Source organism: Cricetulus griseus, assembly GCF_003668045.3.
Source record: "Cricetulus griseus strain 17A/GY chromosome 1 unlocalized genomic scaffold, alternate assembly CriGri-PICRH-1.0 chr1_0, whole genome shotgun sequence".
Classification (NCBI taxonomy): domain Eukaryota; kingdom Metazoa; phylum Chordata; class Mammalia; order Rodentia; family Cricetidae; genus Cricetulus; species Cricetulus griseus.
Genome location: NW_023276806.1, coordinates 259,170,688 through 259,196,955, shown reverse-complemented (window position 1 = coordinate 259,196,955; position 26,268 = coordinate 259,170,688). Strand labels below are relative to the sequence as shown.

Here is a 26,268-nt window from a genome sequence, read left to right as displayed (position 1 = left end):
AGACAGTCAAAGGCACCTTACAAATACTGCAGAAAACAAGAAATAACTGATACCTAAGAACTGTCACTCCTGGGAAATCAAACATCGCTATGGCCATAAATACCAGTAGTTCTCCCTTGAGTATTGAGTTCACGATGATAAAAAAAATAAAGTTCATGTTATAAGAGTCTATTTGTTAACTCTATGAAAAAGCATTAAAAATAAGCCATACTATCCTTTAAGAAATAATTCCATCAAAATGTAAGCCAGTTCAAAACTAAAGCAGACTATACAATAAACCAGCTTTGTTCAGGAAATATCCCTCTTTTCTCCTGAACTGATTGCAGTTCTGTCAATCAACCTATCGGGCAATTCCAAATTAATCTTCCTAAAGCACTGCTTTGTTCCAGCCATATCCCTGCCCATAAAACACTCAAAGGCTCCCGACTGCCAACTAAATTGAACCCAAAGTCCCCATGCGGGCTGTGCTGGCCCTGTGCAATCTCGCTCTCCAGTTTGATAAAATGGGTTCACAAATATGCTCCCACCACTGCCCTGGTGAGCGCCCATCTTTATCCTGCTGTAAGGAACAACCCCTAGTGAAGAAACCCTCCCCTGTGTGTCGCTGTGTCTCAGACTCCTCTCACTCACAAACCTTCTTTCAAAGAGGTCTGTTTCTTTTGGCAAATATCTCTGGTCTGGCTGTCATTAATAAAGAGTGAAGAGACTTTGTCTGAATGGGAGGGTATCTCAGATCTGCCTGTGTCTCAGTCACAGCCTGTGTCCCTGGACCCTCTTTAACAAGCCTATAGGACTAGTAGGATGCTAGGCTGTGGTCCACATCCTAATCACCTAGCCCTGGTGAGTAGTATCCAGCACAGCATCCCCTTTTTCTGCAGTGTCTCCTTTGAATGCAGGTCTCCACTGTGTGCCAGCCTGCCCCTTATTTCCACACCACCACACTCCTTATCCAATCTTGGAACCATTCATTAAGCTACCCCCCCCCACTCTATCCATGAGCAATGCTGCCTCTGTGGTGGGTGTGGCAGCAGCTCTCATCTGAATTTTGGTGGTTTGTTGTTGTTAAAAATTATTTGGGGGGTGTGTATCAAATTCCAAGCCAGCCTCAGCTATGCAGTGAGATCCTGTATAGGAAAGAAAGAAAGAAAGAAAGAAAGAAAGAAAGAAAGAAAGAAAGAAAGAAAGGGGGAAGAGAGGGAAGGAAAGAAGGAAGGAAGGAAGGGGGCGGAATAAAGTTCTTCACCAGCTTTTCCTCACTTTTACAGCAAGTTCCCTGAGCATGGGCAAAAAATGAGGAAACCAAATACTGTAATATAACTAAAAGCACAGAGTTAGGACAAGTCCAAATTTTGGGTGAACAGAACTATATTAATGGAAATTGGAAAAAGGGCAGAGGAGGGTGAGAGGGAGATTAAGAGAACAATGCTGCTTTCATTAGGGTACCACACTGTTTCCCTTCTGCATCCCTGGGCCAGCATCATAGCACATCAAAGAGCCGATCAGAGCCAGCGTCCCCCACGCTCCAAGTCCACCCAGCCACACTCCATGCCTTTTACCTTTAATCAGGGCCTGAAACTCTCTGTGCTTGACCGTCCCTCTCTGTAGGTCGATCTTTAATGTCATGAGGAGTACAAAGAGGAATTTGTGGTTTTCATACAGGCCTCTCACTGAGTATGTAAAAACCTCATACGTCAGGTATTCGATAATATTTGTAATTCTTTTTTGAGGTAGTGGAGACTTTTCAGATCTGCAATCCATTTTTTAAAATCAAAGAGATTAAAGAAAAACAATTTCTTAAGGACTAGGAATAACAAAACTATGTGTGCATGCACACTCACGCGTGCATGTTTATGTGTGTGTTTATGTGTGTGCGCGTGTGTGTGCATGTGTATGTGTGACCAGAGGTTGACATCTGGTGTCTGGTATCCTCCTCAATCTGTCTCCATCTTATTCCTTTTTAAAGATTTATTATGTATAAGTGTTCTGTCTGCCTGTATGCTTACAGGCCAGAAAAGGGCACCAGATCTCATTACAGATGGTTGAGAGCCATCTCTCCAGCCCGTCCACATTTTTTTAAGTTTTTTTTTTATTATTTTGTGTGTGCACGCGCATGTATGCGTGCATGTGCATATGTGTGCAGTTGCCCATGGAAGCCAAAAGAGGGCATCATATCACCTAGAGCTAGAGTTAAAGGCGCTAGTAGTGAACCACCAGATGTGGGTGCTGGGAACCAAATTCCCAGTCCTTTGTAAGAGCAGGATGTGCTCTTAACTACTGAGCCATCTCTCTAGTCACCACCTTAGTTTTGGAGACAGGGTCTCTCACTAGACTTGGAGCTCATTGATTGGCTACCTTGGCTGTCCAGGGAGCTCCAGTGATGGGGAATGTATTTCTTTGTATGTTTATCTTATTAATTGTTGAATAAAATACTGTTTGGCCAATGGCAAGCAAGGACTAGGAGTCAAAGAGGATTCTGGGAAATGTAGTAGAGAAGTGATGATCCAGGCAGGAAGTGACATGGCAAGGAGACTCATATCTAAGCAAGGAAACAGGAAGTGTGTCTCTTTTCCCCTCCACTCCTGCTCCAGCAACACAATGTGATCCACTGGCAAGGAGGGACGCCAATAAGGGGTCCGATAAGATAAGTCTTATAAAATATATAGGTTTATGATAATTAAGACTGAGCTAACAGATGAGAAGTCCTAGTCATTGGCCAAGCAGCTTTGAACCTAATACAAGTTTCTGTGTATTCATTTGGGCCTAACTTGGGTGGGCGGCTGGCGTAAAGCATACATGTGGCAGTGGGGCTCAGCGGCTTTTGACAGAAAGATTTATCGTAACACTCCAGTGATCCATCCATTTCTATTTCCAAGCATGGGTTTAACAGGTGTCTGCTGCCATGCCCATGTGGGTGCTAAGAACCTGAACTCAAGGCTCCATTCGTCCATGGCAGAGACTTCATAAACTGAGCCCATCCTCCCAGCTTCCAAAAAAAACCAAAAAGCAAAATAACAACAACAACAACAAAATTTTAACTTGCCATTTTGGAACTAACGGAGGGGAAGGTGGAGAGGACTTGCCTGGCCATGGACTGGTCAAATAACTTCAGGAACTGAGCCAGTGAGGTCTGGTACATGATGTTAACCATGCTCATCTCTGTGATGAGGAAATAAAGGATGCTGCCACGGGTGGCTGCAGGCCGGAACTCCTCCTGAGCTGTGTTGATCTTGATCTCCGTTTCAGCAGCCACGTGGAGTTTTTCACTTACTTCTGCTGCTGTATGCTTGGTGATGTGCAGGACACCAATGAGAGATTCGTCGTCCACCAAGGAACCTGAGAGCCATTGGAGCAGGCACAGAAAGGAATTACTGGAGAACCAGTGGATCGTTTCAGATGCTGGCTTCTAGCCCAGAGACCACAGGAAAGAGAACTCAACACATCAAAGGGTCCCCGATCTGGCCACCACCCAGAGCCTGGATCTTTCTAGATATTCCTACTGTAGGCTCTTCATCCTCTACTCTACACTGACAACCAGAAGCAAAGACAAAATGGCAATATCTGTTTTGATTTTGTGTGTGTGTGTACATGTGTGTGTGTGTTTTCTCGTTCATTTGCATGCAGGTACATGACAACCTCAGGTGTAGTCCCTCAGAGTCTGTCCCCCTTATTTTTTGAGACAGGGTCTCTCACTTGGCCTGAGACTTACCAAGTAGGCTAGGCTGACTGGGCAGTGAGGCTCAGAAATCTGCTTGTCTCAACCTCCCCACACTGAGATTACATGCATGTATCACCATGTCTGACTTTTAAAATATGGATTCTGGTGGACTTCACTCAGGTCCATCCTCTTGCTTGGCAAGGCAAACACAGTATTGGCTGAGCCACCTCCCTTCCCCAATGGGTTCAAATGTTTTAAGACAATGACCATGTCTCCTGCAGTATCAACATCACCTGTGAGATCTACTTTCACCCAATTATCACCTTGCCAAGTTTCCCCAAGGTATCTTCAGGTCATATATTCTGTGCCTCAGTGTATGAGCTGATGCAAGCACTGTACCCAGGCTGATGAGCTGGCAGATGAGCTGGACATTCTCTCCCCACTTCTTGAGGGAAGGAGTCCTTGTTAGGGATAACCAAGGTCATACTCTATGCCTCTAACAAGAATAAACTGGGATATAGTGTGTCTCACCAAGAAAAGCCGCCCTAATTTTCTGTTTTCTTTCATTATTGTTTTTAATGGAAATAACACATTCATCACAACATATCCCATTTAGCTCATGGGCCCCACATTCGCAAACAGCAGTGCCATGGAAGTTCTGGGAGATTGATAGGTGTCTGGAAAGGCTGAGCGATTTTGGCTAACAGGCCATGTCTAATGTGAGAGCCAAATGTCATTAGCCTTATAGTAGGAAGGCCTTTCTTAGCTAGCCAAGGAAACCAGCCCTTGGCTCAGCTTGCAAACATTCAGAACAGGCAGGAAAAGTCGCTGCATCCTGCAATCAAGAGACGCATGACATCCCCAGCAAAGGCAGAGGAATGAAGACCTGCTTTCCACTGTGTCCGCTGTATGCAGGCATGTAGGTGTGTATGTACATGTGTGTTTGGGCCATGCCATCCCATAGCCAGAATCACAGCTCCCGTTTTAGGTTTTTATTTGGGAACAAGCTCTCATTAATACAGTCCAAGCTCCTCTCACATTCTCAATCCCTGTGCCCCAGCCTCCCATATAGCTGGGGCTACAGGTGTGTGCACCCACTCCTGGCCTTGAGGGCATCCTCACGAAATCCTCACTCTAGGATACTGAGGTTTTGTTTTCTTCTAACCCAGGGATTCAAGTGACAATGGAATGGACTCATAAACAACTACTAATACATGGTGGAATTTAACTGGGCTGCTGTGATTTGATAAGACTGCTGCTGTGTTATTGGTTCTCGTTTCTTTGCATAAAATTTTGGGGTTTATTTGTTTGAAGCCAACATCTTGCCATGTAGCCCTGACTGGCCTGGTCCTTTCTATGTAGCCCTGGCTACCTTCAGCAATCCTCTTGCCTCATGTGCTCCTCCCAAGGCCTAGAATTACAGGTCTGCACAGAAAGTCTTTTATTCTTCAATGTATTACAGAGTAGGCACCTCCTCCAACTGGGGTGTGGTATAATGATTCTGGCTACCCAGAGGAGATGGTACCCTGACTTCTAAGTGGGAGACATCTGAGATGAGCCAGGCCCTCAGGCAGCCACATTTTCTTGATTCCAAATGGCATGTGTTGTACGTGACCCATCATAGCAGCTTCATTTCAATGCTAAATGAAAGAGTTGATTGATAAAAATAAAATAAAAATAAAAAGGATGGGACACACGAGTGTCCATTGGGAAAGCAAATGAGGCCATCATGAGCTCCTGGGTTCCGCTTAGGAGCCCTTGTTTTTCTCAGGAGAGTGATTATATCAAGTTGGTACTAGTCTCATCCGCTGACTCCAGTTGCTAATTCAGACATCAGATCCTCTGTGATGATTCTGTAATGTCTACATGGAAAACACCCCACTTGTTTCTGCACTGGGAAGTCGACTATTTCCTCACATCTGTGGTCATGGCGGCACTGAAGGGAGTGCAAGCAAACGAACTCCTTCCTCAATTGCCTCTTAATGACATGGTACCTTGCGTGGTGCTCAGTTTATACAGCAGGTTATCCTCAAGCTCCTTCATCTTCCGCTTATTGAAAGTAACGTCCTCTAGAAGCTTAACCCTCTCCGATTCCAACTCCTGTTATTAAGACATAAACAAAAGAACCTGTCACAGGTGCTTACAGAAAACCAACCAAGCTGGTATTTTATTAGAAACATCAAAGGGTTAAACAAAATTGTGTTTTGAATAATGAAGGAGACGATTATCATTAGTAAAACAAGTTTATATTTTTGTTTCTCTGGATAATTGAGAAAACGATGCCCACTGGCACTAACATTTCCTGGTTCTTCGGCTGAGAGATGGCCAGTTGTTAAAATGCCTCATGTAGAATCATGAAAACCTGAGTCCAGGTCCCCAGAGACTCTTGACTCCTAAACACTCTGCTGAGTCTCCTGAGAATCAGGACATTGTCCTCCTGCAGTCAAAGTCCTCTCTTCAAGCCCGGGATGTTTAACAGTGACAGACATTCTTATAGAGTCTAAATGAAAGTGTTCTTAATAATAGTTATCTTGCTCATAGTTTTTTACCTACATGAAGGGGCACGCATTGTACATATGTATGTTTTTGCATGTGTTGGGGCTCCAGCATGTGTGTGGGTGTGCATGCAAAGGTTGATGTTTGGAATCATCTCGAACTGCTCATCTACCTCAATCATGGAAGCAAAGTTTCCATTAAACCCAGAGATCACAGATAGGGTTAGTTTTGCTACCCAGAAGGTGGGCAGCCCTGCCCTTCTTGCATTTCTGGGGATCTGAATTCTCCAAGTACTTTAACCCCAGAGCCACCACCCTGGCTCCACATCCCAGAAATCTGACATTGATAGAGTCTAAATGAAAATAACTTTAACTGTGTGTGTGTGTGTGTGTGTGTGTGTGTGTGTGTGTGTGTGTGTGTGTGTGTGTTTTTTGTTCTTGAGACAGAGTCTCCTGTAGCCCAGGCTGGCCTTAAACTCACTGAGGAGCTCAGGGTGACCTTGAACTTTTCATTCTCTGGTTCCCACCTCCCTGGTGCTGGGATTACAGGCTTGTGCTTATGAACACACACTGTTTATGCATTGGACTTGAGGATTTTGTGCATGCTGAGCAAGAGCTCTACCAACTGAGCCACATCCTAGCCCTCTGCGACACTCTTCCAGCAGTTTTTCCTCATCTATATGCAGAATCACATTTTGTATTTAGAATTATATTTCAAGGTAAATCAAAGTGCTAACTTAAGAACATTCCTTGCAAAACTGCTTTGGAAACCCCACTAACTTTAGAAGTCTTCTGAAAGCAAATAGATGATCAAAAGCTATATTCCGACACCTAGTCAAACGTCTTTCATGACTTCAATCAGCCTGCCTATAGATTATTTTCATGCATAATTTGGCATCTACCAGGCGGGAGCTATAAAATTCTTGAGAGCACCCACTTTGAGGCTTGGCAGAGCCGAGGCCTCACCCAACAATGTGCTGACTTTCACTCACATTCTTATAGCATATCTGGGGAAGGCAAAAACCCCTGCACGGTATCCCAGGGCCACACACAGCTAGTCATTGCAGAGATGGACCTAATAGCCTGTCCTCAAACCCTGATTAGTGTCCCTGCCATCCTACTGTGGGGTTTGCTGGGGTGATGAGGAGTGTGGCTATGCTCACAGGAGACTAGTTAAAGAACTGTTTCCATTGAAATGACCATCCCTGGGGATGGAGAGGTGGCTGAGCTGGTGAAGCACTCACTACCCAGGCATGAGAACTAGGTCCTGACTCCCCAGCACCTGTGTAAAAACCTGGGCTTGGTGGAGCATGCCTGTAACTGCGGTGCTGGAGAATAGGAGACAGGGATCCCAAGGGCTTGCTGGCCAGTTGGCCTGGCCTAACTGGCGAGTTTCAGATTCAGTGATGGAATCTGTCTCAAAAAATAAGGTGGAGCATAATCAAGGAAAACACCTGACATTGGTCTCTGGCCTTCACATGTACATATGTACATGTGCAATATATGAACACACACCTTCACATGTATATATACGCATGCACATATACATACCTCAACATGCACATACATGAACACACATGTAGGAAAACTCAAACAATGAAAGCACACTCAATCCCTTTTTAATACACTAGGGAAGGCAGGTGTCATGGTACAATGGACCTTTTGTTCAGCTCCCAGGGAGCTTCCAGGAGGCTTGGGAAACGCACATGTTGTCACAGAGGGAGACAGGCCCTCATCCTCTCTGGCCTCTGGAGGGTCTGTAGAAGCTATCAAGAGGGGACACTCTGCTTGTGAAGCTTGTCATCAGTGCTGCCCAGCAAGGCTGGTCCAAGCATGCCAGTGGGTGTTTTAAAGAGGAATCAAAGTTAAGAAGAGGGATATGGGGCACTGTAGAGACCTTGGGGTAATACAGCCTCATGGGAGAGCTACACCAATGAGAAACCATTCAAAATAGGTCAACAGCACTGTTCGACCCCAGGGGACTTGTTTTCAACAACTGACACCATGTGGACCTGAGAGGTGCTGGAGGCAGACAACTGGAAGGCTAGGGGTTTTGATGGTCTGCCGCTTGGGGGGAACCACTTCAGGTAAGCAAGTAGGATGCCATTGCTATTGCGTTCATAAAGGAGAGTTGGTGTCATGTCCCTTTACCCTCGGAACTATCTCTTCTCTTCCCACGGCCCTCCACCCATCCACCCTCCTTTCCCCTCTTCCCGTCATTCTCTTCCTCACTTCCCCCTGGACTATCTCTTCTCTTCCTCACTTCCCCTCCCCCAACTTATGTCTCTTTGCTCTTATTATCTCTCACCGTGCCTTTTCCTTCAATACTAAAATGAATTATATCAACGTAAGTGTACATGATCTTGTGCTTTATGCAAATGTAGTTAATATATGCAAATATATTTTGAGCATAAAGTTGAATTTTCTGAAAGTCTTAAAAGATACTTTGGTCTCATATCTAGCTCTTAAAATATTACAGGCCTAAGGTGTTCTTTGCTTCACCAATGCTCTTAGTTATACCTAATTGATTCCCCCCTCCAATGCAAATTTCATTTGAAATATTGTTCCCTATATTATTACATCATTACACTGTGCTATCTGAAATCCCAGGATTTCCTCTAGGATCATGTTTTATGAAATTTTTCAGGTGCCTCAAGACAATCCACAGCACTATGGATTGAAATGTGAAGAATCAATACACCCAAAGAAGAGAAGTGTGTGTGTGAGTGTGTGTGTGTGTGAGAGAGAGAGAGAGAGAGAGAGAGAGAGAGAGAGAGAGAGGAGAGAGAGAGAGAGAGAGAGAGAGAGAGAGAGAGAGAGAGAGAGAGAGAGAGAGAGCAATTCGGGGGTGGAGGTATCACAGAGAAAGAAATATTTCCCTATGCTAACAAGGGGAAATACAATTGGCCTATATTTTCAATATATTTACTGTAACAACATTCTAATCTACTTCATTTTTTACATTTATTTATTTGTTTGTTTGTTTATTGGAGGGGACATGCCACAACCTAAGGGTTGATTCCCTCCTTCCACCATGTGGGTCCTGGGGATTGAACTCAGGTTTTCAGGCTTAGTGGCAAGCACCTTTACCTGCTGAGCCATCTCACTGACCCTCCTAATCAATTTTGTTTTTTCTATTATTCGGTTTTTCAAGACAGGCTTTCTCTGTGTAGCTTTGGAGCCTGTCTTGGAACTCAATCTATAGACCAGGATGGCCTTGAACTCACAGAGATCCGCCTACCTCTGCCTCCCAAGTGCTGGGATTAAAGGCGTGCAATACCCCTGCCTAGCCCTCCTAATCAATTTTAAACACTTACTGTGAGTTAGAACTTCAATATTGAGAGTGATTACCTGTTTCTCTGTTAGAATGACCCTCCTGAGTAACTGGTTCTCAAGTCCCTTCATGGTGACAGTAAAATCAATGACCGACGTCTTGGCGTTGATCTCAGGGGTAAAGGCAGGATTCGGTAACTTCGTGGTGATGTAAAGTTTAAATGTGTCCATGACGTCACATTCCTTATCACCAACTTTCACCTACACAAATTCAAATGTAAAATTAAAAACAGCTTAAAGTTGCTTAAACAAGACCCTGCACGGTGATACCAGTTGCGATACACACGTGGATGGGAGAACTCTCTCAGGGCCCCACCTCTCAAAGAAAAGCTACAGGCCATCAATGGCTGCTGAGACAGGGAGAGACGGGGCTCCTGATAGGTCATCCAATCCCAAATGGTCAGCCCTAAGCACATACGTATACATATGAGCAACACTAAATGATCTCTGTAGGGGTTTTGTGTGTGTGTGTGTGTGTGTGTTTGTGTTGGGGGTGTGTGTGTGTGTGTGTGTGTGTAATGAATAACAGAAGAAGAGGTCACGGGTTTTAAAGTGCGTAGGAGAACACAAAAGACACTGGAATAGGGAGGAGGGGTTGGAAATTGACCCAATTACTCAAGTATGAAATTCTAAAACACAAATTTAATCTAACCTTTTAAAAGGATACAAATGCTGCATAACCCAAAAGAAAGAAAGCAGCTTAAAAGATGGGGGTCGGGGCACTGGGGGTTTGAGATTGGAGTGGGTTCCCCCGGGGGTCAAGGCTGTGACATGTGAGTGAACTGGGAGGGAGAGCTGGGAAATTTTAATTACTGATCTTAAATAACAAAGCCTGTCCGACTTAGAGCAATTCAGATTTGTTCTTCTGTCTGGAGACGTTCTTAGCTACCACCCAAAGCAAATCAAATGAAAAACTGATCTGAAACCAACAAGGAATAAAGGAAAATCTGGCCACATCTAAGACCTGACTTGAAAGTTTCAGCATTTATCACTCCCATCAATTTTATTTCCCCCTAGATAGAGAAATTATATCCAACTGCAGAACTTTGTAGGAATTATCACTTCCTCTCTGTATCCCACAGTCATATCTCCAACGTATTTGACAACAGAATCAATACAATTTAAAAAAATACAGGAAAAATAATATTAACCTTAAATACTACTATTTGTAGTATACTGATTTTTTTTTTTTACTTTCTAAAACCCAGGTGGAACCATAACATTTTTAAATAACTTAAATTTCTAATGAGTCCTGATAGTTCGTGGAATGGGAGCCTTACTTCAGCTTCCAACACATGCTCAAACTAAGGACAAGAGCCCAAGGTCCCGAAAGTAACCTCAGTTGTGGAGGATCTGTAACCTCCGTTAGCATGTTAAATGAGGTTTACAAAACAAGCGAGGCTCAGAAGTTCAAACACTGTACATGATTCTACCCTTAGATTGGAATCTAAAAGAGTGGAACTCCTAGAAGCTGAGAATCCAACACAAGTTATACCATGCTTGGAAGGTGGGGTAAGGGGTGGCCTGGGTGTCCGGGGAGGGCTAGCCAAAGAGCACAAACTTTCATTCCTAGTGCCAACGTATTCCAGATGTCTACTGTACAGATGGGCATCAAAGGGGTTATTCATTCATTTGACTGTGGTCAACATTATACAATATACATGAATAACAAAACACCACATGGTACCCTTTGAATGTATATATATATATATATATATATATATATATATATGGTTTTTTATTATTTTTGTGTATAAGTGTTTTGCCTCTATGTATATATGTGTACCTCATGTATGCCTGGTTGCCACGGAGGTCTGAAGAGGGTATCAAATCCTCTGGAACTAGAGTTACAGGTGGTTGTGAGCTGCCATGTGAGTCCTGGGAGAGCAGCACGAGTGCTGAGCCATTTCCAGTTCCCATCAACTGAACACGTTTAAGAATGATTCAAAATTGTGGGTGAACCCACAATAGCCAAAGAAATCACCAAGATTTTATTCTTAGCTCCCTTTGTTTTGCAAAGAAAATTCCCACTGTGTAATCTCATGGGAAAACAAAAAGAATTCTTAAGAACGTTGACTCAATCATATTCACTTTTCCCCATTAAATTAAATTCACTCTTCCAGGCTTACATAGATCATCAGTGCTCTACATGCATTTGTTAAAAGGATTTTTTTTTTAATAGTAAATAAAAGATTTCACATTTCGGGGTTGGGGAGATGGTTCAGAAGTTAATTGCTTATCACAAAAGCATGGTGACTGAAGTTTGGACCCCCAGATCCCATGAAAAATGCTGGGTGAGCCTGGGACCCACCTGTAATTGTAATTCTAGTCCCTGAAAGCAAACACGGGAGTTTCCTCAGAGCAAGGTAGCTAGGGAGGCTAGTCATATCAGTGACCTCTTAGAGACCTGCCTCAGGGAAGAAGGGTCAAGGCTGATGGAAATCTATTCATTCTATACACACACACACACACACACACACACACACACACACACACACACACACACAGGCACACAGGCACACACACAGGCACACAGGCACACACACAGACACACAGGCACACACACAGGCACACAGGCACACAGGCACACACACAGGCACACACACAGGCACACAGGCACACATACACACACATGAAAATGAGGAAAAAAAGAATCCATACTAAAGATATCTAGGTAAATCTGTGTTTAAGGAGAAAACCCTCATTCTTCACTTCTTCCCTAGTACTCGGAATTAAACAAACTGGAAGTGAAATAATCGAATCTAAAATGCTGTCATTTATCAAGAAATAAAACCAATGAACCTTTAAAGTAGAGAATGAGGCCAATTAAAAAAAGAGACACTTATATTGAAAACAATCTGTGTTATCATCAACAACTAGGAGCAGAATTCCATGGCTTCTGGCAAAGTCAATGAGTTTAGACTGAAAGTTAGTAAAGACAGGAATGAACAAATCAGTGTCTACAGGCTTTATTAAAGTGCTTTTTCTTCAGTGAAAAGAACCAGGTTTTCTTGAATCTGTATATGTATTTGGCTTGCAAAACCACTTTTCTAATATACAGCTAATATAATGTATGTGTAATTTCCGTGTAACACTATTATATTGTTATTAAGATAAGAAACCTGTTTCCTTAATGTGTTACTTCATTTCAACCAAATGAAAACTCTTACAGGGATACTGCTCTTCTGGGGCTTTTCTTTTTCTTTATTATAAAAAAAAAATTAAATCAGAACTACATGCCACCCATCGATATGCATGTTTCATTTGTACGTATCCATTACAAGGTAAATTTTCAAGAACCCTTTCAGCAATGTTGTCAAGTACAATACATTGGACCCCCACAAATGTGTGATTAGCTCTCAATTAAGAATTAAATCAACTCAAAGCAAAACAAAGTGGGAGCTGGAGCGATGGCTCAGTGGTTAAGAGAAATGCTGCTCTTAGAGAGGACCCATGTCCAGGTCTCAGTTGGCTGCTCACAACCAATTAACTCCAATTCCAAGGGATCTGATGCCCTCATCTGGCCGCTGATGGCACCTGCACTCACATACACATACTCCTACAGAAATGTACACATAATTAAGATGCAACATGTTTTAAAAAGAAAAGTAAATGCTACCATTTGGGAAGAGAACAGGCAAGAAACAAGCTTTTGATGTCTGGAAGCAACCACCCAGAGGAAACAGCTCATCTGGAAATGCTGGTTTCCAGTGTACAAAACATCACCACCCCCAAAGAGATGGCTCCACCACTGTGCTGAGGTCAAGCGGGTGACACCAGAGTTCTTCCTCTTGTCCAGAGCACTCACCTTGAAAGCGGTGCCCGATTTAATGAAGTTCTTTTCAAGCACATTATCCAAAGCAGGGTCCAGCTCCTCTCGGATGTCCTCGATGAGAAGGGGGCGGCCCAAGGAGAGGCTGTCCTCCAAGTGTGTGCGGAAATACTTATGGTTCAGAGACGTCACCTGAAGATAAAGAGCTCCTTAGTCTAAAACATTCCCAACAAGCAAAAGCTAATTCTTTCAAAGCCTGTAGAAAGTTCTGTGGGTTGAGGCAAGGATACAGGGTCTCTGATCCAGAAGAAAAGGGAGCACTCCCAGACAGAATGCCAGAGCTCCTGGCAGATAGAAGTTGCCAATGACTCATTTTACTAAAGCTTGAATAACTAAAATCACTAACAAACAGCAAGGCACCATGAGTATTTATGATATTTATCATCTCTGGACCTCCCTGAAATGAATAGGTAACAGATAATAAATAAATAGAAGACTGTCGGGGTGCTGGAGAGATGTCTCAGTGGTTGAGAGAGCTTGCTGCACTTCTAGAGGACCTGAGTTCAGTTCCCAGCACACACATTGGACAATTCACAACCACTTATAACTCCAGCTCCAGAGATCCAAGGCTCTTTTTGACCCCTACAGGTATTTCACTCACATGCACATATCCATATGCAGACACACAGGCATACACATAACAAAACTAAAATATGTCTTTAAAAGATAATGTTAGAAGTCTACCCCAGAACTCAGAAGAAAATCTGTCTATATTTCAGCATTAACTATCATCTTTGTTGTAGACTTCTTTATAGGTTTAGAAGTGACCCCCCACACACACACCTCTTCTTAGTTTAATGGCAACTTTGTTATGAATGGATATTGGATGTTATTGAGTCCTCTCCCCACATTTATCAAGATGGTAACATGATCTCCCCAGTAGCGATGGCAGACTTTGATGAATTCATTTAAATTCAATAAATATTGGAATTACTACACTATGTAAGAGCTTTGTTGAAAACATAAACATGGAGAACGCCATAAATGTGACTAGCAAGAAGTTTATGGCTCAGCAGAAATAAAAGAGAGAAATGTTCAAAGAGCAATAATTCAAGTCGAACTTGGAGTCCGGAACAGAACTACTACACAAAGGGGCCTCAGGGCAGGCTATGCTACACTGGGAACACAGAGAAGTCTTGATGAAGTCAGCATTAGATTCAGGCCTTGAAGGAATAATGATGAAGACTTTGGCCTGAGGCTATCAGTGTGGAAAAATTAGTAAAAATAATACAAGAAAAATTATGAAAAGTCAGACCCCCATCTCAGAAAAAAAATACAGAGAGGCCTCAGGCTACTATCAAATTTGATGACCTGAGTTCTATCGCTGGAGCCCACATGGTGGAGGGAGAGAACTGACTCTTGCCTGTTGTTTTCTGGCCTCCAGATATACACTGTGGCATGTGCATGCACACACACACACACACACACACACACACACACACAGAGAGAGAGAGAGAGAGAGAGAAATAATACGTTTTAAAAATGCATGGGACATGAGGAATTCTGGGAACAGGATCTAGGAAACACTGAATAGCCCATATTGCTAGCTGACCAGTGGTAACATGATCACCAAAGAATCCAGGAATGTTGTAACCCTGGTCTTGTCTAACCCTGTCTTACATTAACACCATCGTAGGCTCTGCAGGCAATGCTAGGCATGAGCACATTGCATGGCACCAAGCACCTGGGTGAGGCTGGCAGAAATCAGCTGAGGGACACTATTTCTGCTGCTGTCCTGTTGGTCCAGATTCAAAGCCACATTCTCTACTGGCCAAAGTAATCAAACCAGGGAAATGAAGAGAAATAGGGAGAGCAAGGTCAAGAATGGAAAGAGGGTGGGGAGGTAGAGGCAGGGGGATCCGAAATGCAAAGTCATCCTTGCCCACATAGGAAGACTGAGGCCAGCGTGGGATCCAGGAGACACTGACCCTAAAAATAAATGAACAAATAAACAAAAAGAATACAAAAGAAATGACATCATCAGAGCTGTTACCCCAAATGCCAATGCACATATGAGCAAACACTGGCCAGAAAAGTAACAGTACGGTTTACATCTGAATGTTCTCAAAAGGCTATGGGTTAAAGACTTGGTTTCCAGCTTGGAGCTACTGGAAATGAAGGAAGGAAACATTCAGAGGTAGCATATAGCAGAATGAGCTCACATCTCCAGGCCACATCTTTAAAGGCAAGAGAAGCACCACAGCCCTTTCTCTTTCTTCTCTTCTGCATTCTGGCCATGGTGAATGGGCTTGCCACATACCGCCACCATGATGCGCTGCCTAACCCCAAAGCAACTGAACCGACCAATAATGGATCAAACTCTCCCAAACTGTGAGTCCCAACAAACCCTTTATCTTCATAGCTGGTTAATCTTGTGTAGTCACTACAGTAACAGCCAGCCGACTAGATAGATCCCAACTTCATGTGTGTCTGCTGAAACACTGAGTGATATGTACCTGTAAGTCGTTTTCTTTTTCCTTTGATTTAATCCACGTTTTCCCCTGAGTCTGGGGATCGATGAGGAGGGGGTATCTGGTGGCCTTTGTCACAATAATGCCATTCTGAATTGACAAGTCATCTCCAGGTAACCCCTGCAGGCCCCACTCGCCAATCTGAAGAAGAAATGGGGATGTGCCCATTCAAAGAACAGGAAATATGTTCTTCCCCAAATTTAAATGGGATAACATAGTCAATAAAATCCCTAGAGATCCAGTGAAGCAACCAGCATCCACTTCTGCTAAACTACCCAATAGGACCTCCAAGACCCAGAGTAATGGGGGCTACCTGGCCCCACCTTGCCACACAGTGCCCAGTGTATCCCCTATACACAATCTACTTCCTGTAAGAATGAGTCTAAGATTGTTTGAACTACTAAGGACTAGTTTTTAGCCTTTAAATACAGAACATGGGAAATTCTAAGCATTGTCTCTCCAAGGGAACAGCAACTGGTACCTATTTGTAAAGCTGAAATGAAGTCGATTTGAATACAGATTGCCTAGAAAATACTTATGAGGACAGGAGCTTGGCAAGATGTGTTGAAAACTGACATTGGCATCAAAATCCCAGCAGGTCAGGCATGCCATTAGTCATGGGTACCAGAGCATGTTAGGGTGTTAGCTATTCACGTCTGGCTGGGCTTTTAGCCACCTAGGAGACACACTTCTGGGCTGTCTGTGAAGGCCTCTGACAGGTTCAACTTGAGAAGGTCAGACCCACTTGGAGTGAGAATGAGACCATCCACCCAGTGGGCTGGGGTCCCCCACTGAAAAAAAAGGATAAATGAGCATTGCACTAGCATCTCCCTCCTCACTTGGCTTCCTGACTGTGGATGCAATGTGACTAGCCACTTCACAGTCCCACCACCATGGCTCTCCACGTCATGATGGGCTATACCCTAAAACTGTAAACCGAGATAAACCCTTGCTTCCTTGTTTTGTTTTTCTTAGGTCATTTTGTCACAGCAATAAGGGACTAATATACTTTACTATCTAATATATATATACATATATATATATATAACACCTAATATATATAATATTTAAATACATAATACACTGTAAAACATAACATATAACATATATTATGTTTACATACATAATATACTTAATGCCTAAAATATATTATACTGACATACATAATACACTATAACATGTAGGCAGTGACTACCTTTGCCTCAAATCTTTGAAAGAGAACATAACAGAATTAACATTTTAAATAATGGAAAGCCATTTAAACCATCTTAAGTAATGGAAATAAAATTTTCAATTACAGGAGAATGTAACAGACCTTCTTTGACTTTCTGTTGATGGTAATAACTGAAGCAAGGCTGAAATTCTAGTATTATGAGGAAATGGCAAACTTACAGTTGGAGGGTCCACGAGCATGGCAATGAGATTCAGGTTTTCAGTGAAAGGGATTTTCCGTGCTTTCAACTCTAGCTCCCACTGGTCTTTAAGCAAATAGTTCCTGAATATCTGGTTGAAAGGGCCAAGGTAGGAGAGGAAGCCTGTGCACAGCAGAACATCACCTACAAGTCTGTGAAGGAAACAAGGCAGCTGCAGATGCCCACTCCTCAGGGTGAGACCCTGGAGGAGCTATGGTGCAGACGTGCTTTGCTCCTGACATGGAAAGACTGTGCAAAAAAGAGCCCTAAACCAAAGGGGTAGGAAGGGTTACATTTGGGTGGGTCAGGGAGATGCATACAGGCTCTTCCCTGAAGTGTGGACCGCACACTCTTCCTGTTGTACAGCCTGTTTACAACCTGTCTTAGGTAAACACCTAGTATGTGTTTGTGTATGTGTGGGCACATTCATGTATGCAGGAACCTATGCATATCAACGCATGCATGTGAGCAAGGTTGCAAGCTTGTGTACATAGTCCATAGGTCGATGTCAGATGCCATTCCATAGGACACACACACACACACACACACACACACACACACCTCGTTTTTTGAGACAGGGTTTCTTTTCTCTCTGGCTTGGAGCTGACTAGGTGACCAGCAAGTCCCAGGGATCCACTTGTCTCTTCACCCTAGTTCTAGGATCCCCTATGTGGACCACACCATACTGGCCTTTCCACATCTTTGCAAGGCAAACCTTTCACTGGCTGAGTCTTCTCTCCTGCCCAAATTTGCACACTTTCCAAATCACTGAGGCTAAGCCCAGGGAACCAAACAAGTGTCGATAGACATACCTCCTGCTAGGAACTCACACTGCAGAGCTGTGTGGAAGGCCCTTTGCTTTCCACTTCTAAGATGTGTACACAGCCCTTGGGGGATTCAGAAACGTGTGGATGGTGTAGGTTTTATGTCTCAATGTCACAGAGAGGTGGGATGAGAGTGATGACTAAGAAGGAAGCCCACAAAGATTAAAACTCCTACCTATTAATCTGAGCTTTGAACTCTTTACTTTGCTGGGTCCACCGGACTTTTTCTCCACTCAGCCCATCAATGAGCGTGGAGGCCGCCTGCATCTTCTTCCTACACATGTCTGCATCATTGAGCAGATCCTGCACTTGGAAATGAGAAATGTCTCAGACAACATTTCAAAGCATTTGAACAGGGGCATGTTGTGTCCACACATAAAACTACATGGAGGGATTTCTCAGTTTGCAAAATAAATGTAGTTAGAAAATAATACAGCAATGAATTAACATATTAGTTACAATTTGATCATTCATGAGACAGCAGTTTTTTTGTCTTTTAACCTTGTAAAATTTCAAAGACATATGTAAAAAGGGCAGGGCATATAGCTCAGTTTCTAGAATGCTTTCCCAGCAAGCGTGAAGCCTTGGGTTTCATTTCTAGCATCACATAAAGCCAGGCACAGTAGTTCATGTCTGTAATTCCAGCACCCCCATGGGTGGAGATTCAGAAGGGTCAGTGGTCTAAGATAATCTTTGGCTAGGCTGAGCAGAGAAAAAGTAGGGTGCATCAAACTCTGTCTCTAAAATGAACAACTAATTACCTAAAAATTAAATGAGGCTAAAATCAAGGAAATTTTATAAGACTCTAAAATTATATAAAGTAATATTTCTATTAAATATTTTTCAGAAAACCATAAAGGTAAAAATGATGATATTCCTTTAGTTTTTCTGCCAGTATGAAAATTGTGGGTTTCATTATGGCATTTCACATGTGCATACAATTGTACTTTGCCCATATCCATTCCCCTGTTGTTGTTGTCCCTCCCTTTTGATGGTTCTGTTCCTCCCTTAACCCCAAATTTCCCTTTTGCTTTTATGTCATTTATAAATAGATGATGGATGAATAGATAGAGATACATACATACATACATACATACATACATACAGATGGATAAAGAGATATGCAGATAGACATAAATGTACATTTATATTGATAGATACAGACAATGACAGATGATATATAAACAGACAGATACATACATACATACATACATACATACATACATACATACATACATGGACGGATGGACAGACAGACAGATGATAGATGAATGGATAGCTAATAGATGAGTGGATAGACAGAGATAAATGGATGTAAGACTGGGTGGCAATAGATACACAGATAGACAGGTTCCACATATGAAATGAAACGTGCTATTTGAGGAATGAAAATACTTGAGGTAAGTTTGTGCACTGATTTAAACATTATCCCATATAAAGACACACTGAAGTATCATTTGGTACCCATCACGCATGTTCATGCTTTCATGTATAAGCCTAAAAACTACATCTACTTTAAATTCAGAGCTACTTCAAGCACATCGCTTCTGTCATCTCACCATTTTCTCATTCATCGCATCGTCAAATTTGGCCTGCACCTTGTCCAGCTCAGCCTGCTTCTCATCCAGCAGGGCCTGGGCCTTCCCCAATTCTGCATTGGCCACAGCCAAGCGGCCTTCCTGCTTGGCCAGGTTTGCCTTAGAAAGAAGAAGTGGTTCACACAGAGTCACATAAGCTATGAAACATTCATGATTTTAGTTCGTAAATTATCACATAAATCACAGATTATTTTGCAGTGGATGCTACTTCCAAGGTCATCTGTTTCAGTGTTTGCAACTGGGGAGGCAGGACATCTTGGGGGATATTTTATTACTTTTTCCCCTTTTAATTATTAATGTTCACTGTGGAAAACACAGAAAATGCAACAATGCAAAGGAAGAATAAAAAACTTTGATTTTTCTTAGAAATAAGTGCTGTGTTAAGAAGGTATTAAATGTCATTTTTAATCTTTTTACTTAATAGACTCTAATTATCGTCCCACATCCATAAAATACTTTTTAATAAAACATCAGATATGCGTTTGGATGTCTTGCCAACATGTATGGCTTAGAAGAGAGCACTGGATCCCTTGGAACTGAGGTTGTGAGCTGCCATTCAGGGGCTGAGACTCAAACCTGACGGCTGAGCCATCTCCCCTTAAAATGCTTTAAACAGGTGATGCCACTGGGTGATGTTCTACCACTTGAATGCATCATAATTTATTATATTCCCCTACATTAAGACATATCCTTCCTCTCTCTGGTTTTCAATTCTTAAAAATGATACGAGGATAAATACTGCTGGATAAGCGGCAATTTGGTTCATTGCTTTGGTAAAAATTCTTTTGAAGCAAAGTCACTGTAACAGTAGATTTTTGGATTTTTTTTCTAAATCCTACAATGTGGTAATTATCTGTTTCTTATAATTTTAAAATAATTAATCACTAAAATATAACCAGAGCTCTCTGGGGTAGAAGTCCTTGATAAATGTCTCATTTTCTTTCTTACTTGTTTGCTTGCTTATTTATTTAGACAGGCTCTCATTATATAGACCAGGCTAGTCTCAAACTCCCAGAGGTCTACCCGCCCCTGCCTCCCAAAAGCTGGGAATAAAGGCATGTGCCACCATGCCTGGCTCCTGTGAAGCTGGCTCTGACCCCCAAGACCTGTCAAGGACCAATGGCATGTGCCACAGTCTCAAGCCACCAGCGTGCTTTTGTGGGTTCCCACTTAAGATACAAATGGATTTTCATGGCTCCTTATGTTTTATTTAACTCAATACTATCTTATTTCTTTTGTGAAGCATTGTTCTAATTGGATCTTCACTATGGATCATATTTTTTATTAATTAAAAAAACTTTGCTCTTGTGAATTCTAAATTTCGAGTAAGTTTTTCGTTTGGTATCTTTGTTTGGGGTGTGTTTGTTGTTCTCCCATCATTTTCCTCTGTTAAAACTTTACTGTTTCATTCAAAATTATGTATGTCAAGCTTAAAGAGGCAGTCATGTCTTAAAAGGCTTCTCATGAAGAATGGCAATGCTTGGCTTGCCCACCCATTCACAGAAAAACCAATTATAACTCTTTCAGCTTAGTAGGAATGCAGGGGTTGAGTTTGAGCCCTGGGGGTATGGTGGAGTATTTTATGCATCATTGAATCCCTAAGGCTGATTGCTGTTCCCTCAGACACAGAAGACACCCAGACTGGGTGTACACAGCATATGTGTGCAGGCATGTATGTTGAGGGTGGCTACTGCCCAATGCACTGGCTATATCCCTGAGAATGTCTGTTTCCTCCTAGTGAAGAGAAGCATTGCTGGTGTTGAGTTTGGACCACAATAACTTCCCTCTTAAACACCCTGCCTGCATTTCCCAGACTTCCTGGTTTCTCTCCTTTTGCTGTGTGTGTGTGTGTGTGTGTGTGTGTGTGTGTGTGTGTGTGTGTGTGTGTGTAAATATGTGGGTTGAGGCCAGAGATCACCTCAGGTGTCATTCCTCAGGAGCCACTCATCTTGTTTTTTAAAACAGGGTTTCTCGATCCTTGCTCAGAGCTCACCCATTCCGCTATGCTAACTGGCCACAGAACCCCAGTTCTTTTCACATGCATTCTGGGGCTCCAACTTCAGTCTTTATTCTTGCAGAGCAAGCGCTTACCCGTTGAGCCATCTCCCAAGCCCTGACTTTTTTCCTTTCACAAGCAACTTTAGTTATTTATTTTGGACTTTACAACAGGTCTTCATTCAGTGTTTGAGATCAGGGACATTTCTAGGTGCTGATCTGTATACTTAGTTTGGAATGCCAGGAGCAAACTCAGTCCCCAGTCTCTGAACTTTGAAATACCTGCCAAGTTTGCCTTTGTGGCAGTTCGATTATTATTCTGAACAAATTAATTTCCCATTGAAGTGAACAAGTTAGCCTTGGTTGTCTGCATTGCCAAGAAGCATGAACCAGATAATAAAAAGAAAAAGAAGAGAAACTTCAAAAGAACATGAAATAAAAAAAAATAGTCAGGCTTTGGGGTGTGTGACTTTAGTCCCAGTGGGATGAATCCAAGTGGGAGGCATAGGCTGGCAGGTCTCTGTGAGCATCGGGCCAGCTTGGTCTACATAGCCAGGACAGCCAAGGAACAAAAAGAATTACAAAATTGCAAAAAAAAAAAAAAAGACTAAATAAATAATAAAACTAAAACCTGGCTACAGAAGCATTTGCCTATATTGGTGTAAATCACAGTCTGTCTGTTCATTCCTATTTACAGGGACAAGGAAATTTTACCTTCAGAGGCAACACCTCCCTGTTGATGCCATAAAATATTGCCATAGCAAGAGTCCAGGACAGCAAGCCAGCCACATTCCCACAGACTTTTTTGGCGCTCTCAAAACTGTAATCCTCCATGTTAAAATAGGGCTGCAGTAACTCCACAGTCTCCTCGTTGATGGTGTCCTTGGGGAACTGCTGCAGGCTCCACAGGAACCCTGTTGCACTCATCAGCTGGAAGACAGAGAGGCGATCTCTCAGGTCTCAGAGGAAAGAAACCCTGCCTTCCCTCACTGGTATGCACTTATCAATGGTGGCTGTCTGAATGAAAATGGCCCCACGGGCTCATATATTTGAGTACTCGGTCCCTGGTGGATGGAACTGTTTGGGAAGGATGAGGAGGTGTGGCCTTGTCAGGAGAGGTGTGTCACTGGGGGCAGGCTTTGAGCTTTAAAAAGCCCATGTCATTCTGAATCAATCTCTGCCTTGTGGCTGTATCTCAAGATGTGAGCTCTCAGCTCTGCTCCAGTGCCAGGCCTGCCTGCCTGCCGCCATGCTCCCCACTGTGGTGATCTGAAACTGTTAGCTCCAAATAGACCCTTTCTTCTATAAGCTGCCATGGTCATGGTGTCTTACCACAGCAACAAAAAAGTAACTAAGTCATCAACTGATTTTTTTTTCAAAGAGATAAGCCTCTAAACATACCAACTAACCAGCCCTACTGGCAATACCAACCTAAACTTGTAGACTGAAAATATTTTTTTTCTAATTTCATGGTAAAAGAGAGAGATATGAAAATCCACATTTCTGTGCAATAAACATGTCTGAATACCACCAACCTGAAAGACCACCTTCTGGATATGGGGCTAGACAGCCACAAAGCTGGTTAATATGCCACTGGTTCTGGACAGATTTCATTTTTTAAAGGGTTTTGAGCTTCAAAATCTCTCTGTGTATCTTTTGAGTGATACAGTGTCATAATTTAAATCTTGAATACCTCTCAAATACCCTACACATCAGGGGGCTAGAGAGCTGGCTCCATGGGTAAGAACACTCCCTATTCTTGCAGAGAACCTGGGTTCGGTTTCTAGCACCCACATGGTGGCTCACAACCTGTATAACTCCAAAGTGTCTGACCTTTGTGGGTACCATGCATGCATATGACGAACAATATACATGTAGGCAAAACACATAAAAATAAGTAAATATTTTGAAAGACCCCATCTTACTCACTGTTCTATTGACATCATGACCAAGGCAACTATTATAAAAGAAAGTGTTTAATCGGGGGCTTGCTTATAGTTCCAGAGGGTCATCAGCATGGCAGGAAGCATGGCAGCTGGAGAGAGAGACTGGGCCTGGTGTGGGGATTTGAAACCTCAACCAACCTCCAGTGACACACCTCCTCCAACAAGGCCACACCTCCTAACCCTTCTAAACAGTTCCACTCCCTGGTGACTAAGCATTCAAATATATGGGCCTGTGGGTGTCATTCTTATTCAAACCACCACAGACCCATATGCCGAAAGCTCTGTCCTGTAACCATGGTGCTATGAAGAGGTGGTAGAACCTTTAGTGGGTGAAGCTAGTGAGAGGAATTTAGAAAGGTGAGTTAGTTACTGTCTATTGCTGTGACAGAGTACGTGATGGAGGCACCAGAAGGAAAGAAACAGCTTGCTATGGTTCACAGTTTGCAGGGTGGGGTGTGATATGCCACTGAGGGGGAAGGCATAGCAGCAATGGGCTCCAGGCCAGCAGGAGTATGCAGCTGGGACTCCTCGACTTCTTGCATCTTGATGGAACAGAAAGCACACAGCACTTGGGAAGTGGGGACAGACTCGAGGCCCACCTCCAGTGCCCCAACTCCTCTAGCAAGACTTCCTGGAGTCTACATGACTTTTCAAGTCAGAGCTACCAGCTTGGCACCAAGCATTCAAATGTGTCAGCCTGTGGAGCACATTTCACACTCAAGAAACAGAAAAAAAGGATATTAGAAGTCCAGCCCCTCCCATTCAAGCCACCAAAAGGGACACTAGGACGCAACCCTTCTCCTTCCTCCCTCTACTTCCTGATTCAGTAAAGTAGTTTCCTCTGCCATGTGCTTCAACCACAGAGTAGCTACTGCCTCGCCACAGGCCCAAAGGGCCAAGACCAATCAATCCATCATGGCCCCAAAACAAAACTCCCGAGCCAAAATATACCTTTCCTTTTATAAATGTATTACCACAGGCATTGTATAACAGTGATAGAAAAAGTACTGAATAGCGTGAAGCCTGAGCTAAACTCTTGAATACATGGTAGTTGGCTGTAGATGCCAGCTGGTCTGGCTGATTCTTTGTGTCCTGATGCACATCTGATGCACCCCACGAGACTTACAAAGATTCTTCTTACCTTCAATGACTCCCCCCAGGAGGGCTTGCAGCAAGGCTTTTCTGGGTCCATAGTAACAGGGTCGATTTTCTTCTGGAATAGTAACAGCACACAGTCCATGATTCTCATAATCAGATGAGGTGGTTTGGCGAGCTTCCTGACCGTGGCGATGTCATTTGGTTTGATGGTCTGTAGTCAGAAGTAGGAATCAATGTAATTTTTTTTTCCTGAGTGGTATTAACAGACATATATGGAAACCTAATACTTCTAAATGATTAAAGCAGAAAACCCATCAAAACATATTTCATCTTCTGACTCCTAACATTATCTCCCCAGGAGGTCAAATTCTAAGGTTTCTGCATAATGGTTCCTGCATGGTTAGGTTCAGATTTCTGTTTGTTGGCCTTTATTCCTGCTCTGCTGCTCCTTAAATTGACTGACTTAAAGGATCAATCATCGCCCACTGCCCAGACCTCTGCTAACATAATCAGTGTGTAACATTTTGACAGCTTGCACCCTAGCACTGGGAAGGCAAAGACAGGAGGCTCTTAGGTGCTTGTTGGCCAGCTAATCTAACTGAATCAGCCCCAGGTTCACTGAGAGATCCTGCCTCAAAAAAGTAAGGTGGAGAACGACAGAGTAAGACATTTGGTGTCAAATTCTGATGACCATACATGTGTGCATGTAGATATGCATATACCTGTGCACACATATGTATCACACACAAACATGCACACACAAATACAACACATTCATACAATGACAATAAAAAATGTTTAAAGAGAAAGGAGACAAAGCCCTCAATATCAGAGAGCTTAGCTTTTAGTTTTCATTTTTAGGGCTGTTCTGTCTCCATGGAAACAAGAAAAATTATTACAGTGTAAGGCTTATGAAAATGTGCTTAGGAGCTATGAGCTGGGTTTAGATGACGCCTGATGTGGTGGCTTGAATGAAAATGGTCCCCATAAGCTCATATGTATGAATACTTAGTTCCCAGTTGGTTTGAACTGTTTGGGAAGGATCTGGAGGTGCGGTCTCATTGGAGGAGGTGTGTTCTTCGGGGCAGGCTTTGAGGTTTCAAAAGACTCAGGGCATTCCCAATGTGCTCTCTGCTTCCTGTTTGTGGACTGGTGTGTGAGAGCTCAGCCGCTGCCACAGCTGCCTGCCACAAGCCTTCGCCCCTCATCATGGACTCCAGCCCTCCAGGACTGCAAACCCAATTAAACCCTTTCTTTCGGAAGTTCACAGCTCATGGTGTTTCGTCACAGCAATGGAAAGTTACTAATATGGCTGACATCCAAGATAAGAGACAAGGAGAGCAAGATCAACAAAACTTAAGACCATTCCAGTTTAGTGGTTTGTCTTTCATATGTCATTACATGGCACATAAAGGGAATGGGGGGGATGTGTACTGGACATGGAACTAAATGATTACCTCATAGTCATCTATCCATTTAACAGCTACAGGCATTCTCCTATATAAAGCAAAGCGAGCAAACAAAAACAGCCCTGTCTTCATAATCTCCCAAAGAAGGTAGAGACTACTTTAAAGTAGGATCTCTGCCACGACAGAAGCCTAGGGCGATG

General features: G+C 43.0%; 1 protein-coding gene across 1 annotated transcript in view; it reads right to left on the bottom strand.

The window, feature by feature from the left end:
* Dnah8 (dynein axonemal heavy chain 8) overlaps positions 1-26,268 on the bottom strand; it is a 225,306-nt gene that overhangs the window by 67,076 nt on the left and 131,962 nt on the right. The window contains exons 68-78 of the mRNA XM_035452046.1: positions 24,703-24,870; positions 22,330-22,545; positions 19,582-19,719; positions 18,198-18,325; positions 17,179-17,350; positions 15,772-15,927; positions 13,292-13,447; positions 9,502-9,684; positions 5,650-5,755; positions 3,081-3,333; positions 1,557-1,747 (exon numbers count right to left, since the gene is read on the bottom strand). Of these exons, the coding sequence (XP_035307937.1) occupies positions 1,557-1,747; positions 3,081-3,333; positions 5,650-5,755; positions 9,502-9,684; positions 13,292-13,447; positions 15,772-15,927; positions 17,179-17,350; positions 18,198-18,325; positions 19,582-19,719; positions 22,330-22,545; positions 24,703-24,870 (1,867 nt within the window). The remainder of the gene's footprint in view (positions 1-1,556; positions 1,748-3,080; positions 3,334-5,649; positions 5,756-9,501; positions 9,685-13,291; positions 13,448-15,771; positions 15,928-17,178; positions 17,351-18,197; positions 18,326-19,581; positions 19,720-22,329; positions 22,546-24,702; positions 24,871-26,268) is intronic.